The sequence below is a fragment of the Diabrotica undecimpunctata genome, chromosome 3, assembly GCF_040954645.1.
Source record: "Diabrotica undecimpunctata isolate CICGRU chromosome 3, icDiaUnde3, whole genome shotgun sequence".
In the NCBI taxonomy this organism is placed as follows: Eukaryota; Metazoa; Arthropoda; class Insecta; order Coleoptera; family Chrysomelidae; genus Diabrotica; species Diabrotica undecimpunctata.
The window spans coordinates 31,584,690-31,602,042 of NC_092805.1; the positions used below are offsets into that span (position 1 = coordinate 31,584,690).

A 17,353-nucleotide genomic window follows, 5' to 3' on the forward strand; every position below is an offset into this window, starting at 1 on the left:
AGGCTGCACCGTAATTGGAAACGGTTGATAAAGCTGCACATGATGATGATGATATATATATCATAAAAATAAAATTGTAGAAAACCCCAAAGAAAAAAGTTGAAAATCTGCAGGACGACACAACAAGAAGGTGTTTATTTATACCAAAAATGAATAGCAGAATAATCGAGAAACGCATGTATCATTCAAAGCGATGGAGCCGAGGAAAGTTGGGTGAAAATTAAAGGAACTTCTGAAGAAACTCTGGGCGCCAAAAAAAAACCGAGCATCCTCCAAAGTCTAATGTTTAAAATGAATCAAATGTTCTAACCAAAATATGCCTAACCTAACCTAACCTAACCTAACTTTTAACCGGCAGTATATGCAATGATAAACACTTTTTTCCGAAACCTGACCTGACACAAATTCAACGAACAATGTCATTAATACTCTATTGCAACAAATTTTTTTGATCTAATTGTGTGCTTACTGAACCATAACAAGTCAAACACTAATAGTTTCAACCTTACCAGATTCGGATAACTGATTCCTTCAAACCTACTTCCAGTTATTCAGTTAGACACTTCAAAATGTTGTGACATAATCAATGGTAATAGTAAAGTAAAAGAATGTCTGTATATTCCTCATTGGAATGTGCTTTCTATAACAAGTTCCGATGAATAAGCATAAAAAGATAATAATTGTTTTTTTGTGGTGCTGACCATCGAGAGTTTTTGAGCTTTTTAATTAAGTACACGATTTTTCTTTTTGTTTTTTGTTTATACAGTTTCGCTATAATTAGAATAGAAATCATTTTTTTATTTAACGAAATAAAAAGGTAGGTTAACAATTTAAAAAAGTAAAAATGGAAAGCAGCTATATTTATTCACAAAAATAAAGTAAAAAATAATTAAATAGTAATGCCAAACTATCCTTAGATGTCTAATGTTTATTTTAATTTATTTGTAGTCTTTTAACACTTAGTTTAATTTATTTATAGTCTTTTAACGCTACACTACAAATAAAATTAATTTTATAAGTTTTAGTAATAATTAATAATTTATAATTTTTTGAGTTTTTTATAAGTTTTTATAATTTTATCTCGTCTAAGAAGGTTGGCAACCATCATGGCAATTCGCACTTTCGATATCGCTGCTCTAAAGAGGTCAGCAGAAGTGCAGTTAAAACAAGCTCTCAAATTGTTTAACCAGAAGATGCGTCTTCTTCCGCGACTTCTCCTACCCTGTATTCTTCCTTGCATTATTAATTGCAACAAGTTATAACGCTCGCCCCTCATGACATGTCCCAGATATTGCAGTTTTCTGACTTTAATTGTATTTAAATCCTCTTTATCGTTTCCGATTTTTCTCAACACCTCGACATTCGTGACTCTATCCACCAAACTTATTCTTAATATCCTTATCCTTCTGTAGGCCCATAACTAGGCTTCTAATCTGTCCGAAACATCTTTCTTTAATGTCCAAGCCTCCAACCCATAAAATAATACGGAAAACACGTAGCATCTTAGAAGTCTTATTTTTAAAGAAATTGAAATGTCCCTGCTGCAGAGTACTTTTTTCAGTTTGTTGAAAGAATTTCTTGCCTGTCCTATTCTTGTCTTAATCTCTTCTGTGTACTCATCGTTTTCGTTAATTATTGTACCCAGATATTTATATTTTTCAATTTTTTTAATTTGTTCTCCATGTATTGTTATGTTTTCTTGGTGCTGTTGGGCTTTTGTAATTACCATAAATTGTGTCTTTTTTGTGTCAAAGGACAGTCCGTTTTCTTCACTGACTTCTACCACTCTGTCAAACATTTGCCGTAAATCCTCAAGACATTCCGCTAATAAAATACTGTCGTCGGCAAGCCGTATATTATTGATTGGTCGGCCATTTACTTTTATTCCCATAGTTAGTTCTTCTAGTGCTTCCTGGATTATTTCCTCTGAATACAAATTGAACAAAGTAGGAGACAGGACACTGCCCTTCCTGACGCCCCTCTCAATCTGTATTTCATTTGAAAAGACGTTGTTCTCTTTTACCACAGCGATCTGATTATAATAGGTAGCGCTAATAATCCTGATGTCTATTATATCTAAGTTTTTCTTTTCAAGTAATTCAATAAGACGGTTATGTTTGACCTTATCGAAGGCTTTGTTGTAATCCAAGAAACACATATATACTGGCTGATTGACATCCATGCACCTTTGCACAAGTACATTCACAGCGAACAGGGCTTATGAAACAGTATGAAACTGATTATCCGGTGGTCTTGGCATTCTTTTGTATTTGTTTTTTTTTTGGTAGTGTTATGAATGTTGACATCAGCCAATCTCTGGGAATGATTTCTGTACTGTATATTGTATTGAATAAGTCGACCAATATTCCAATTTGCTGTTCTTCTATTAACCGTATTATGTCTACAGGTATTTCGTCAGGACCTGTTACCTTGTTGTTCTTTGTTCGCTTTATCGCCTCTAATAACTCATCTTTTGTTATGTCTGGGCCGTTGTCTTACGTTTTCTGCTTTAGTACTATCTCAGTCCGTTTATCTTTAAATAACTCTTGAATATATTTCTGCCATCTTTTAAGCCTTTCACCGACGTCTATAATTATTTTGCCGTTTTTATCTAGCAGTATGTTTGATTTTTTCTTAATATTAGTGCCTGTTATTTCCCTAATTCTTTTATGGAGAAGGTAAAAGAAATAATAAATTAGACTTACTCACAATTAATTTAATTTAACTACTACTACTACTTTAACTTCTACAATATGCAAAGCATCTTCAGGTCTCGATACAAAGTTAAATAAATGCTGAAATAATAAACCCATATTAGGGCGTTGTCTAATAAAGATAAACAAAGATGGATGATATAAATTACAGTAATTATGCCAATATTACATGTCTGTGGTTTTTCAAAATGAATAAAATGTTTAAGCAGACAAGGTAAGACCCACAAATTGGTAAAATAGTCTATTAAATTGTAATAAATTAATAAATTAACAAATAAATAAAACATTACTTACATGCCGGTACTCTATTAATTGATGGTTGAAAGAACATGGTTCAAACTATCCTGTATCGTTGAATGGAGAACTTAAGTCTGCTATTGTAATTGTTTGACAGTAAACGGGGAAGTTCTTGAGGAGACAGATTTTATCCAATGAATTGGATTTTTTATTCTATGTTGTGTTTTTGTATACAGCTTACTTTCAGCTTTATCAACTGCTTTGTTTATAATTGTGAGCTGTAAAATGAATATCTCGAATGAAATCCTGAACGAAGTTAAATTCGTTTTCTTCTGGTTCTATATCGGATAGGTTCTCTTACGTTGTTTTAGTTCGATAATTGAATATCTTGAATTACTTAAGTTTACCTGATTAGCACTTGCAGGGGCTAGCAATACGTTGGACAATATCTGTATGTTTTTACCAGAGAAAATATTTTGGTTAGATTCGTAACTAGAATCTGACTTATTTCCATTTATATTATTGTCGAGTTCATTGGACGGCACACGTGCATAATCTGGATCATTCTCAATTTTGGCTAAATACAATAAGTTAACATCTATCGCTGTTCCGGCTAAGTGACACTGCATTGCTACTACCGAAGAATATAGACGCATATGCGTCTATGTTTTTTGCTACTACTACAAACAATAATTACAGTCATTGTACTATGACAGTACATTGATTTATGGCTTATACCTAAGGTAACAATATTTAACTTACCCTTCATCCATTTCCCACAATATATATTTACTTAAAATACAAAAAACATGAGAATGCACCAATATCTGACAATAACAAATACCTTTTATAATTAGTTATTTGAAGTTATGTTACATACATGCTTCTGTCATACTACGCAAAATTGTCCTGACTGATAACTGACAGTATAAAAAGCTCGCTTAAATAGTCCTTACTGCACATTCCTGTACGAGACGTTGAAGGAGTAGGTCACTGGAAACATACCAACTTCTAAACAACGTCGGCGGGAAATTTGAGAGAGTGTATACTCTGAAAATTGCAGTACATAGATTGTCTTGGAAGTAAGCGTCAGACAAGCCGAGGTACCCAGTGGTAGGCAATAAAAGTTCGAAAGTACGGGGTTTCAGTAGAATATACTGGCCCCGGAAATTGTCCATTTATTGGCAAAATCGCAGGGCGTTTAGGCGAGAACGACGACTTATAATTCCGGTATAAGACATACAACGAGGGACCATTTAGCAGCGTGGTAACGCGCGGTGAGTAAGGCCAGTATCAAGTCAACAAAGTACACGTTAAGTAGAACAAGCCTTTTTTTCGGGGGGTTTACAACCCCCTGGCTTCCGTGAGGCTGCGGGGCCTGCTTATAGTCTGTACTTTGCGTTCCAATCATAGTGAAAATGCCTGGTTCAACCAGGTCTGCCATATCCTCCCGGTCTGTGACCAGATCACAGACCGCGGCACTTTCGTCAAACCCTTACGCGCCTCTTATTCAATCCGAACCTGAACCCGAAGAACACGAAGAATCCTACAATCCCGCTGCATCTGCCCACGAATTAAAGCAACTCCAGGCTGAAATCCTTATCCTCCAAACTCGCTTCAATATGAAGCGCAGGGAAGTTGAGCTACACGACCCAAATCATCCGATGCTCGCCAAACACGACTCCGAATACCCTCCTCTACCTCCTACACACAAAAAACTCACTATCAAACACACACCAGCTCCTCAATCTCGATCACAATCACAAAAATCCACAGTCGCTCAAAATACTCACACTTCATCACCTCAAATTCCTCAAATTCCTCGAAAAGCACCCACATCATCTTCTCAAATTCAACCTAGCACGTCCAACACTCAACCTCAACCCTCCACTTCAAAATCCTTCGCTAATGCCATCAAAGCTCCACAAATTTTCAAGCCTAGAACCAATCCCAACATCACAAACTCAATTAATAACCCAAAAACATTCGAATACCTTATAAAGGACATACCGCAAGATTTGTGTAATCAACGCACTTTCTTTAGAGTTCTCAACTGCATTCCTTTATTGTATCAAAAGATACACTCTTTTAAAGTCTTAAGCCACGGCATAGCCCATCTCAGAACCCTTCATTCCCTAAACGCTGAAGAAATGCAGTTAAAAATACACAAAGCAACAGGACAGACTCAAATTAAAATCACTTCTAGAAACCACAGTTCCACAAACCAAGCTCCCAAACCTTCTAATTATTTGTTCCTCATAGTGAACGTCTCACACGATTACGACGAGGAAGAAATAAAACAAATTCTAACCGAGCAAGACATTCCTGTCTCCAGATTGTGGAGAGTCAAATCTCTGCAAACTGGAAAAGACACTCGTCTTATCAAAGTCCTGACTCCCTCTTCTGACAAGTATTCGCACGTGCTCAATTATGGCATACCAATTGATGGACTTATCCATTACACTGAGCTCCCTCACGGAGCAAATCCCGTCATTCCAACCCCGAAATACTGTAGCAAATGCTGCACTAACTGCCACTCCATCTCAGAATGCCGACATAGAACTTTCGTCTGCCCAAATTGCGGACAAAATCACAAATCTAGCGAATGTCCTTCGCAAACCAACCCTAAATGTCCTAACTGCGGCGGTGAACACCCCGCATATTCCAACAAATGCCCGAAAAGGCAAGAAAAACCATCAGACTCCCGTCAAACCCAACCACTGACGATCGAAAGATCAACTCCACCTTTCGACCTAACCACCGATTTAAAAAACACCATTAAACTCAGTACCCTTGTCCTTCTCAATATCCTTCCCGAAAGGAGAGATCTCATTACTTCAATCACAAGCTCTGTGATTGAAAAGATATTCGGCCACACAATTGTATTGTCTGGCCACAATAACACCGTAGATATCTCCTTCCATCCCAACTTCTAAATCCGCTGTTAATGGATTTCACAATCGGTGCAGTTAATTGCCAAGGGATCTCTAAAAAGAGACCCCTAATCAAACATATCCTGCAAAATCACAACATCCAAATCCTCGCCCTAACTGACACACTTTGTCAAAACACTCCGACTTTTGCAGGATATACTACAATCTATCGAAGCCGCTGTCAGGTTTCCCGTGGGAATGGTATCCTTATCAAACACGGACTACCACACTCCCCCCACGTATTTCCACAAAACGTCCCTCCACCCAACGTGGACTTCCTGGCAATCGATCTGCATCTCCCTAACAACCAAACCCTTACGATAATCTCTTACTACAGACATCCAGCAAACCCGCTTTCTTTAGAACTTTTAGAGTATTTCTCTACTCTAAATAAAGCAATTCTCATGGAGAAAGAATCGAAATTGGATTACAGAGATGGGAGTGAATTCTGGAATAAATTTAAAGTCCTAACAAAACAAAAACTATCTCAACCCTCTCATCTGTTGATTAACAACCAAATTATTAGTTCTCCCGAACTAAAAGCTGAGGCATTCAAAAACTCACTCAACGAAAATTTTCGCACCCCAGACAAACCAAACTTTGATCGCTTATTTAAACTTGAAACTGAATTCGCAGTAAGAAATACTCTCTTGCATCAAACTCCAAACCACGTCCCAATTATGGACCCTATTACTGACAGAGAAACGGAGAGTTATTGCCAAATAGGCAAAAATAACTCTCCCGGACCTGACAATATCAGTAGAAGGTGTCTAAAGCAACTTCCAGAGAGTATAATCCCACTTCTCACAAAAATCATTAATGCATGTCTCAAATACTACTATTTTCCTACTCCTTGGAAAATAGCAGACACAATCATGATACCTAAAAAAGGTAAACCCCTTACTAACGTGGAATCATATCGACCTATCTCCTTAATAAATTCATTAGGGAAAGTTCTTGAGCTAATCCTAAAAGAGAGGCTCAGCGACTTTCTCGACAGTCACAATATCATCCCAAAATTTCAATACGGATTCCAACCTAATAGATCCACAAAAAATGCATTAGTAGATTTCACCTCTAAAGTCACTCAGACGTTAAACAGTAACGGTATCGCCATAGCCACTTTTCTTGATGTACAGAAGGCCTTCGATCAAGTCTGGCACGACGGACTAATTCGGAGGCTTATGGACATCGGGCTACCCCTACAATTCATTAAAATCATACACTCTTACTTATCGAATAGAACAGTGAAAGTGAGAATAAGCGATAAAGTTTCCACCCCATTCACTCCCCTAGCGGGAGTACCTCAAGGCTCAGTTCTCGCACCCCTGTTGTACATCACATACAACAGTTCTATCCCTATCCCAAACCTACCGCACACGCAAATGTACCTCTATGCAGACGATACAGCCCTCCTCACAACAGCGAGCAGATTTGCCCCTGAGACAACTTTTAGAAGAGCACAAACTCTTTTAAACGGTGTCGAAGAATGGTGTAATAAGTGGAGAGTCACACTAAACACGGCGAAAACACAAACTATCGTGTTTCGCTGCCCACATTCATCATCTGGTATTATGCGCAATCGCGCCGACCAAACGCCCCTGTTTTTGATGGGAGAAAGACTCGTTTTTAGCCCGACAGCTACCTACTTGGGTGTCTTATTTACTAAAACACTCAACTGGGAACCTGATCTAAAGGCAACTTTAGATAGGGTCAGAAACCGAGCCCGTCTCCTAGTCCCATTATCAGCGACGTTTGGCAAAACCAACAATAAAACTCTCACACACACTTATAAAACATTCATTCGACCCGTTATTGAGTATAAGTCTAGCTTATATTGCCTTCTTAAGGGTTATCAAAGGAACAAACTGTCTGCTGCGGAGCGTAGAATCTTGCGTAGAACGTGCAGAAAACGTTGGCACTTCCCCTCTCGTGAAATCCACCGCACAGCAAATACCACTCCCGTCATCGAGAGAATAAAATCTCTCAACAGGAACTTCACCCTCAAAACAATCAACGGCCCCCTTTCCATCACACAAAATACCCTAAAAAGTTCCTGTTCCTTCCTAGGTCACATATCCACCCGAATACCTAAAATCAAATATCCTCACCCACCATCAATTCTACTGCAGTCATGCGTAGACGACGAACTTCCTGATGAATATGTCGACATCCTCGAGGCCACTCCACTAGCCTACAGAACCCTATAAATATCACATCCTATTCCCTACCCCGGACAGGGGGAGATTGGTTTTTTGCGGTTTCCCAATCTCACTACTCAATGATACCTGTCCGTCCCTGAGAAAATAGCCGCAACTATTTTCTCAACTGAGTCGACAATTACTGGAACCGTCTATCGAACTCCGACGAGGCCTGGCCGTTAGCGTAAGCGACCGAAAACAGAATTTTAGTGCAATACACTAGTTCTGAAGTCGGTTGCAAACGCATAAACGGCTGCAGGAACAATGGTCACTAGAGAACACGGTTTTAGTTTCTGTCGATTCAGACTCGCACACATACACACTAAATCACATTCACACACACACACACACACAAATCAAACAGTGAAAGGGGCACTCTTTCTGCTACCGAAATATCCTCATCACCGAGACCCCCGGCCGTCTGCAGCCTCCGTTACTTTATACGGAGTCTGTGGGCGGCCGGAGATAATCTAAGTGATTTGACGGAATCTGTAACATCGAAATGGCAGCGGCCGTCACTGTTTGATTTACACACACATTCACACTGAGCAAAATGCGACAGGTCAACTCTCGAAAGCCGAGGCGCCTCCACTCACGAGCACACTCGATCACAAAATTTCAGTGCAATACACTGGTTTTGGGCCGAGTTAAGCTCGAGACTGCACAGGACCAATGGTCACTAGAGACAGGGCTTGTCGTATCTAGCTCAAAAACCAACACATTCACTGGAAAGAACATCGATTCCAGTCAAACCCTCTCGCCCCTGGCTCGCTGGCTGCTGAAAAGTGACGAAGAAAGAAGAACAAAAATCGCCGGTGATTTTTCGGGCTGTTTTAGCTGTGTGTACGCCATTATTCAAACAACAACATTCAAACTCAAGCCTGAAGAGGGTCAACCGACCCTAAACGGGCACTTCAAACATTCTCTCCCTCATAATAAAGAATCCTTTACCCTATCCTCCTGAGAATGAACAATGTATGATGATGAGTCCTTACTGCATTTTTAAAGTTAAAACGGACAATTTTTCTTAGTATATGTGAGATAGGACAATTTATGTTAGTGAACATAAACTTTTTAGTCAGTTAGGACAAACCATTTAGGTATATAATAAGGCACTTAAGATGCTTATAGGACAATGTAATTTTTTACATACATACATAGATAATCTGTGTACGCATGTCGTGAGCCAATAAAGTTAATTTAGCAAATTTTGCAGATAGGACCTTTCATGTTAGGACGTTAGGACCTGAAAAGACAAACAGGTGCACAGTTCTATAACTAGATGGCAGCATGCAGTTTCTTCTCCTAATAACTAATCACTAAATTTTTTCTTAGGCTATTAGTTAATATTTTATTAAATAAATTATTATTGAAAATAGTGGGAAGCGTCAGAAGCGATTATTTTTCATGCCTACTTTATCCTATTTTTATATATTAATATAGCAAATAGTTATATTTTTTTTTTTTTTTTTTTTTTTTTTTTTTTTGGCTTAGACTTATCGTCATACAGCCAGACACAAAAGGACTCAAACAGTCATCATTATAATTTTTACCTAAATGCCCTATCAAAATAAAAGATTATTACATCGATATTAGGGAAACAGGGACACACTCTTCTCGCTTAGGGACCTATCAAGGCATTTATTTATAAAAGACACAACAAAAATAGTTATATTAACAATCAATAAAAACCAAAATGTTTTTTTTTTTAGGAATAATGGATCCACCGCCTAACGTATCTGTAAACAGCAGGAATAACCACAGAATGATGTTAATTTCTTCGTTTGTGCATACAAAACTTCAGAAAATAAAGCTTATCATTCGCTTAGGCTAAGTAGCTGATGTGAAAAGGAAGTAAATAAATCATTTCAGCAAAACGCGCCATCTATATATCAACTAGTCAACACTTTTAGTCTTAAATTAGTGCCATTTACTTAGATATTTAGATCTTTACAAGTTTGTGGTACAAGAAATATCCAAAGAATAAGCAGATAGTACTGATAAATGAACATATTTATAGCCTACAAAACTTGAAAAGATTAATTAGTTAATTACAAACCAGTCATGACAATTATTGCTTTAAGTACAATTCTGACAGCGATTAAAGCTGGCGTGGCAATCATTGGTGTCGGAAAAATAGCTGCTCTACCATTTCTTATTGCTGCCATAACGTACTTCCATTACGACCAGTTTGATCCAGAAAACAAAAATACTGATAGAAAAACTCTGCATGCGTCTTATGACTTCATTATAGTTGGTAAGTTGACTACTGCCCTTTATTCTCATTTATATAAAAAAGAAAACTAATGTTTCAATGAGTAAAAAACTTAATCTGAGGTAGGTATAACAAACATAATAGTTAAGTTCATTAACTGAAAGCCTTCAACTAAGGGATTCATTTAGGCGTGTTTTCCAATTTTACTATAGTACGACAAGAAATTGGGGACGGTGACTCATACATGTAACTTGACTAATAAGTACGACTGACGTGCAAATCAAATAAGTCGTTTATTAATATTAAAATAAAAATAATATCGGCTCATAACATTTTCTAACATCAAAAACGATCTTTATTCTACTCACAAATAGTCCACTTCTGTAGTTTAGAAAGTTTAATAAATAGTTAAATAAATAATCCAAAAATGAAATTGTGATTTAAATTATTCTAATCTATTAAATGATTAATTATTACATGATTAATTATTACTTAATTAATTATTAATCTATTAAATTATTACTTTAAAGTATTATTTAATCTATTTTTAATACACTGGCAATAGCGTTCTCCCAATTGTTCCAGGCCACATATCCCCTGACTTAAGGCTAAGCTGATATCTAGTTCCATTGAAATTAACATTAAATCAACAGTATATTGGCGATATCTAACACGATACTTCTTGATTATTGCCATTTATTCTGCTTTAGCCACATCCTCTGTAAGTGGAATGAATTTTTTTCGTAGCCAGCTCCGCTTGACGAATTTTCGATCAGTCATCGTTGGTGTGCATTTAATAAGGCGGCTGTGTCAAGATAAATTATCCAGCACTATGACAGAGCACTATCAACCCTGGACAATGCTCTCGAATCATTTCTCAAAGCATATTATAGAGTTCATGGCTTCAGGATAGTTCAATGATAGAAAACTATTGTCGCTGCTAATATGGGCGAAAATTAAACGCTGGCTCTTACATACCAATTTAATTCTGTCGACAACCATTTAACAAAAGCTTGTCAAGCATTTGTTATTGTTATATATTGCCAGACTTTGCCAACTGTATGTCTGGCGTTTGTTAAACCAAATCTCATTCATATAATAAATCTTTCTTTTTGCCGCGCGATATTCCCAAATTAATTATGGAGAATTACGGCGTCGTGATATTATTTCCTCTTTATCCATTAAAATGGAATTCTGGCAGCATTTTATATATCCAAAGCTAAGATCATTTAATGTTTTTTGTAATGACTAAAGGCTCATTTAAGGAAAATTATTGATTTCGCCATTTCACTTAATATAGATTTTAAAGTTGGAGTCCCATTTTTAAAGATAAATAAATGTACAGTTCTGTTGATAATACTTTTTTGAGTTTCATCCAATTTAATAGGTTTTCGTCTGAACTGATTTGTATCTAGAGGTCAATTTCATAATAGAGATTAAATAACAATTAAAACATGGCTTTTAAAGCTGTCTTTCAATGCTTGATAGTTAATATCATTTGAAATAATGACCTTGTTTGTAATAGGAAGATATTTATACAACTGAACATTTAATTTAATTGTAAATTCAGGGAGATTATTTCAAACGACACCCTTACTTTACTAAGTAAAGATTTAACTATACTCGATACAAAAACGACATTTTAACCGTTTCTTTAAAAAAAATCTAAGGTTGTTTTTAAAAAATTTGCGGGTTTTTGATCGGTATCTCGGTAAAAATTGGGAGGATACGCTGTAATTAATCCACTAATTGAGGGCTTTTTTGACAGATAAATTGACCTCGAGTGATCATCAGCATCATCATCATATGTCAACTTCTTGCGTTCACTATTGGACATAGGTCTCCTCTATCCTCGTCCACTGTTCTCTATCCTGTGCTTCCTGCATTTTGATGTTTTTCGTAAGGGCCCCATCCAATTTGTTGGTGGTTTACCTCGGTGTCTCTTGTCGTTTGGTCCACCTATTATCATTTAAACGTGCTATATGGCCAGTTCATCTTAATTTGGATTGTGAAATCTTTTCGGTAATATATATAAAACTAATACATAATATAAAAAACGCAATAATGATGGTACAACTAGACGAAAATACAAATCCCATTCCCAGTAAGAGAGAAGACGAAATATCGCCAAAGCTGTTTAATCTAGTCCTATAAGACGTCTTCAAAACTACAAATTGGTCGACATGTGGCATGAACGTTAATGCCAACAAGTTAAACCCCCTTAGATTCACTGACGACATCGTGATTATAGCAAGATTATAGTAGACAGCTCTCCATACGTTGGCCTAAAAATGAATATAACAGAAACAGAAACAATGACCAACACAGACGACTTCAGACGTATACCTATAAATGGCAATGAGAATTAATCCAGGAATATATCTGCCTGGGCCAAATTCTGAAACTTGACAAAGAGAACCAAAAGGCGAAAACCACTAGAAGAACAAGACTGGCATGGGCAGCATTTGAAAAACTCAGTTGGATTCTTAAGAACCGCAAAATACTGGGTAAGGTCAAAAACAAGGGTCAAGGATATTAAACAACAAAAGCTGCCAAACTCAAAAGTAGCTTCGCGGGCACAATCTTCTTCTTAACGTGCCCTATCAAGTCCTCTTGACGTTGGCGATTAACATGGCGAAACTGTCTCTGTCTTGAGCTATTCTAAAGAGTTGCTCAGCTTTCCTCATTCCTGTCCACTCCCTGATATTCTTCAACCAAGAGGCCTGCTTTCTACCAATTCCTCTGCGTCCTTCGATTTTACCCATCATAATAAGTTGAAGAATATTATATCGGTCTCCCCTTACTACGTGTCCAAAATAGGCCATCTTTCTACAGGCACAATGCTAGACAAAAAACCAACGTTAAAATGTTGTAAGGTCAATGTCCAAAAATGGACGACATAAGCCTAAAAAGAAGATAAGAATATTTTCTGACATCTGCTATTTTAGTGCTCTATCTTACTATCGTATTTGGTATCGTATCTCTTCTTGTTATCTCCAGTATTACTCTTTCCAGTGCTAATTATGTTACTCTCAATTTACTGGCTGAGTTTACCTCGAGTGATGGTTACATATTAAACTATTAGTACTGAATGTTGGCAACAATTTTGGCATACTAGATTCGATCTTGTACGTATGGGCGTTGAGGTTTGTTCACTCATTTATACCCTTTAGCTACGAGTATTTTCTGAAATCTTGCTCACTTAATCTAAAAATTGGATCTTGGAATTCCTAAATATATGACTCAGGTGGTAATGCTTTCGTATATTCATGCGTTAGTTTTATTGTCCATACAGAAGCACTAAGTAAAGGTAGCATTTCACAAACCGGTACCGTACCGTTAAATTAAGACTCTTGTCAGAGCAGAGTTCTCTTGCTTGTTCAATACTAATACGTATCTGCATCTGTGTCAAGCCCTAAGTTGTTCAGCTTCCGAGATATCTGAACTTAGAGACTTAAAGCATATTATTGCTGTTTAAGTTTATACTTAAACATATATTCGGTATTTTCCTAATCATCATCACCTTTGTTTTATCTGTGTTAATTTTTTAACCAAATTGTTCTCGTTCTGTATTTAATCTGATGCTAAGACGTTGTAGTGCTTCGTGGCTCTCAGCTATTATGATTGTGTCATCGGCATCTCGAAGGGTATTAACAACATGCCCATTATCTTTATGTCAACCTCAGTATTTCTTAAGATTCTTTCAAAAATTGCTTAAGAGTAAGCATTTAATAGTAGGGGAGAAAAAGCTTACACTTTTCTTTATTGGAAGTTCTGTGTAGTTTTATTCCCCACTTTTACCGATGCAGTTTGATTTAAATAGAATTGTTAATGCATTGACACAGTCGACCGCTTCTATCAGTATACTGTAACAAATTTGACTTGCAAAGGATCAAAAATCAATAAGAACTTAAGGACCTAAACTTAAAGGAAAATATATTGAGTTAAATTCGAAAAAATATATGTAAGATTATAGTATAAGTATGCTGAGATTAAACCATGTTTTTTTGTATCGGTGCATACATTTTTCTCATACGAAAGGCAAGTAAAAAAAAAGGGGGAAATTGGTCTATTTTTTAAGGATATAATTATAAGTATAAGGGTTGATCATTTTTTTAGGAGCTGGCTCTGCAGGATCTGTTTTAGCTAATCGGTTGTCAGAAATTTCAAACTGGACCGTACTGTTGATGGAAGCTGGTGGACAAGAAACTGATATTAGCGATGTTCCTATCATGAGTCTCTACCTTCATAAGAGTAAACTAGATTGGGGATACAAGTAAGCTTAGAATATTTTTTTTAATGATTCAATAAGTGTCATGAGAACCTTTTTCAAGTAAAGATCGGTAATAATTTTGATTTAGTTTGGAGATTATTTTTATAGAAGTTCGTAGTGGAGGAAAACGTAAGATTATTAAGAGTGTCAAACAGTAAAATCAAGGCAAATAACAGGAAATAATGGAAATTTATCATGGAATTGGTCGGGATACACAATAAGAATGGTAAAAATAAAAGATAGTACACTCTAACAAGATTTAGAAGCTTTAACGCATAATGCTAGTTGATAAGCACTTTTTTGTTGTATGCCGTCGGAAATCACATCAAAGAATGTCAGATTTTACGTTGTTTTTTAGTTATTACTATGGCAATAGTTGATATGTCAATCTAGCCTAATTTTTCAGTAGAGCATTTTGAAAGTTTGAAAGGCTACCTAAATTCTTGAAATTTTTAAAGTAAATTTCCAATGTTTTTTTTTGACTTACCACAATAAATGTGAAACGCAATTTATTAACTGGTATTAGCTAATTGTTTAGTGAATATTTTTTTAATGATATTCTTCAGAATACTGGACATGACCTGGGCCCTGATTCTATTTCATTTCGATGTCGAAATTTAAAAGCGACTACGCCATGACAGTCGCAATCGCTAGCGATTCTCATTCATTTAGATTGTAGTTAAAACTGGGGATATTTACTTTATCATTTTGACACTGCTGAAAATTTAGGTTGGCCCTGTTGTTTATTGGCTGCACTACGCTTGTTGAATGTTTGTTTTGTTTACGTTACGTGAACGTCTTTTTTTTCTTGTTTGAGTTGTTAAATCATAAATATTGGCCATTCTCAATTATATTTTGAATTGAAAGAAAAGATGGCAAGAAAAAAAAAGGCGATGTGGGAGATCCTTAAGTTATAACCACTAAGATTTGACTTAGTGGTTATATTCTAATATATTTTTAAATTTACTGCAGCTTAGTAATACTAACCCTAAACATTTTGGGTATCCTAGAGCCATAAACACCTTCTTCCAAATATGATTCTAATACCCTTATTAAATAATTTGCAGCTTGTTTATTAATCCGGAATTGCTGCCTAAATTGAGCATCACTTAGTGAAAAAGAATTTTGAGTATCCCGTAACATTCTTCTTATCCTCCGTTATGAACGTCGGATATCTAACCTCTCTAATTCCTCCAAAACTAACAAATGTCCGTAAAACACAGCCATATTGATACTTTTTGCCTCAGTTTTCCTTGCAAGGATCAAAACACCGCCTACTTAAACTGAACCTAAGTTCACTTCTCCCAGTCCAGTCAGTCATGTCAGATTAATTTCGACTCGAAATGAAATTTCAACCACTTTCTTGAAGTTGAAATTAATTTCGATAAGTCGAAAACTAGTGACGTCGTTTGGTTAGTTCAGCTGAAATCCACAAGGTTCGCAAAGTCTCATTTCGACGTCGCCATATTAATTTCGACATGTTTTGAGTCGAAATCTCAATTAGAATCAGGACCCTGTTTTGCCAACCCAAAAACAAGAAATGAACATAAAAATAAAAAATTAGTCATTTTACAATAAAACCAAAAAAATTAAGGTTTTTTTTCTTAGCAAATACATACTATAATTTTTTAATTTTTTTTACCAAGAACTATAACTGCTGCATAAATTTGACCAGCATAAAGTTGAAGCAGACATGGCGTACAACCCAAAGAAGAAAGATAACATTTTGCACAAAACGAATTCAACGACTATTGTATTGGTGTTTAATTTGGAAAAGATATTAGACAGTCCTGCGTTTGCAAAAATACACCATTTTATAAAAAACTGCTGTCTTTTACAAACTAACCATAAGGGAGTGCAGTGAGAATGGTGGGACAACTTGCTTCTTATGGTATGATCGAATTATAGGTAGGGTCTCGAATTAAGTGGCTTCATATGTTTTTAAATTGTATGTTTCAAGCCAGAAAAATAATTGACCAAAGTTTTTTATTCCTGGACACACTCATCTTAAATGTGACGCTCATCATTCTAGTGAAAGAGCGATGAAAACTACTAATATCTCAATTATGGTGCCCAGGGACTGATATCAGTTCTTCAAAACTGTTAGGAGGAAAACTATTCGCTTTGGAAGAAATCGATCAGCAATCGTTTTATCGTTTTCAATAAAAAACTTCTAATGTTGAAGGCGAAAAAATAAATTGGGTATATATTAAATGGCTGCGATATGCTCAGCCTTTTGGCAAAACAATGAGTGCCCTTGCTCAAAATAGTTTCCCATCGATGAAAATACTACATGAAGGACATGTCCCATGTCTCCCTGCATATCCTTCTCTACTCCACCGTATATTCTTAATTTTAATGTAAGTCCATCTGGTTCTATTAACATATACAGTTTTATTCCAAATTTATGTTGTTCTTGATATATTGTCTAAATGCTAAACGCCCTCGCCAAAGAACTATTGACTCGTCTGAGCAAAGCTGTATATTTGGATAATAATTTTGGTCAATTCGTTCGTTAAAAAATCATGTAGCCACCTAATCTCATTCAGGCTATCATTATAACCTGGCTGGCCTACTTGTGGTGTTCGCGAAAAATGCAAACATCTTAAGATTGTAAGAAATCGATTTCTACTCATAGACTGTCTAAAACATGGAAGATTGTATAATTTATCTGTTTTAGTGGTAAAACAGTTAACGGTTTCCAGGTGGTTATTCTGGAGTGCTCTTTTGTTTTTTCGCTCAAAAACAAATTTTCATTGTACGTGTTGATATAGGCCGAA

General features: G+C 36.2%; 1 protein-coding gene across 3 annotated transcripts in view; it reads left to right on the plus strand.

Annotated features, from left to right (window-relative positions):
- Positions 1–17,353, plus strand: part of LOC140436630 (glucose dehydrogenase [FAD, quinone]) — a 73,795-nt gene that overhangs the window by 32,656 nt on the left and 23,786 nt on the right. For all 3 annotated transcript variants that reach the window (XM_072525621.1, XM_072525620.1, XM_072525622.1), the window contains exons 2-3: positions 9,798–10,342; positions 14,420–14,576. In XM_072525621.1, the coding sequence (XP_072381722.1) occupies positions 10,150–10,342; positions 14,420–14,576 (350 nt within the window). In that variant the 5' untranslated portion in view covers positions 9,798–10,149. The remainder of the gene's footprint in view (positions 1–9,797; positions 10,343–14,419; positions 14,577–17,353) is intronic.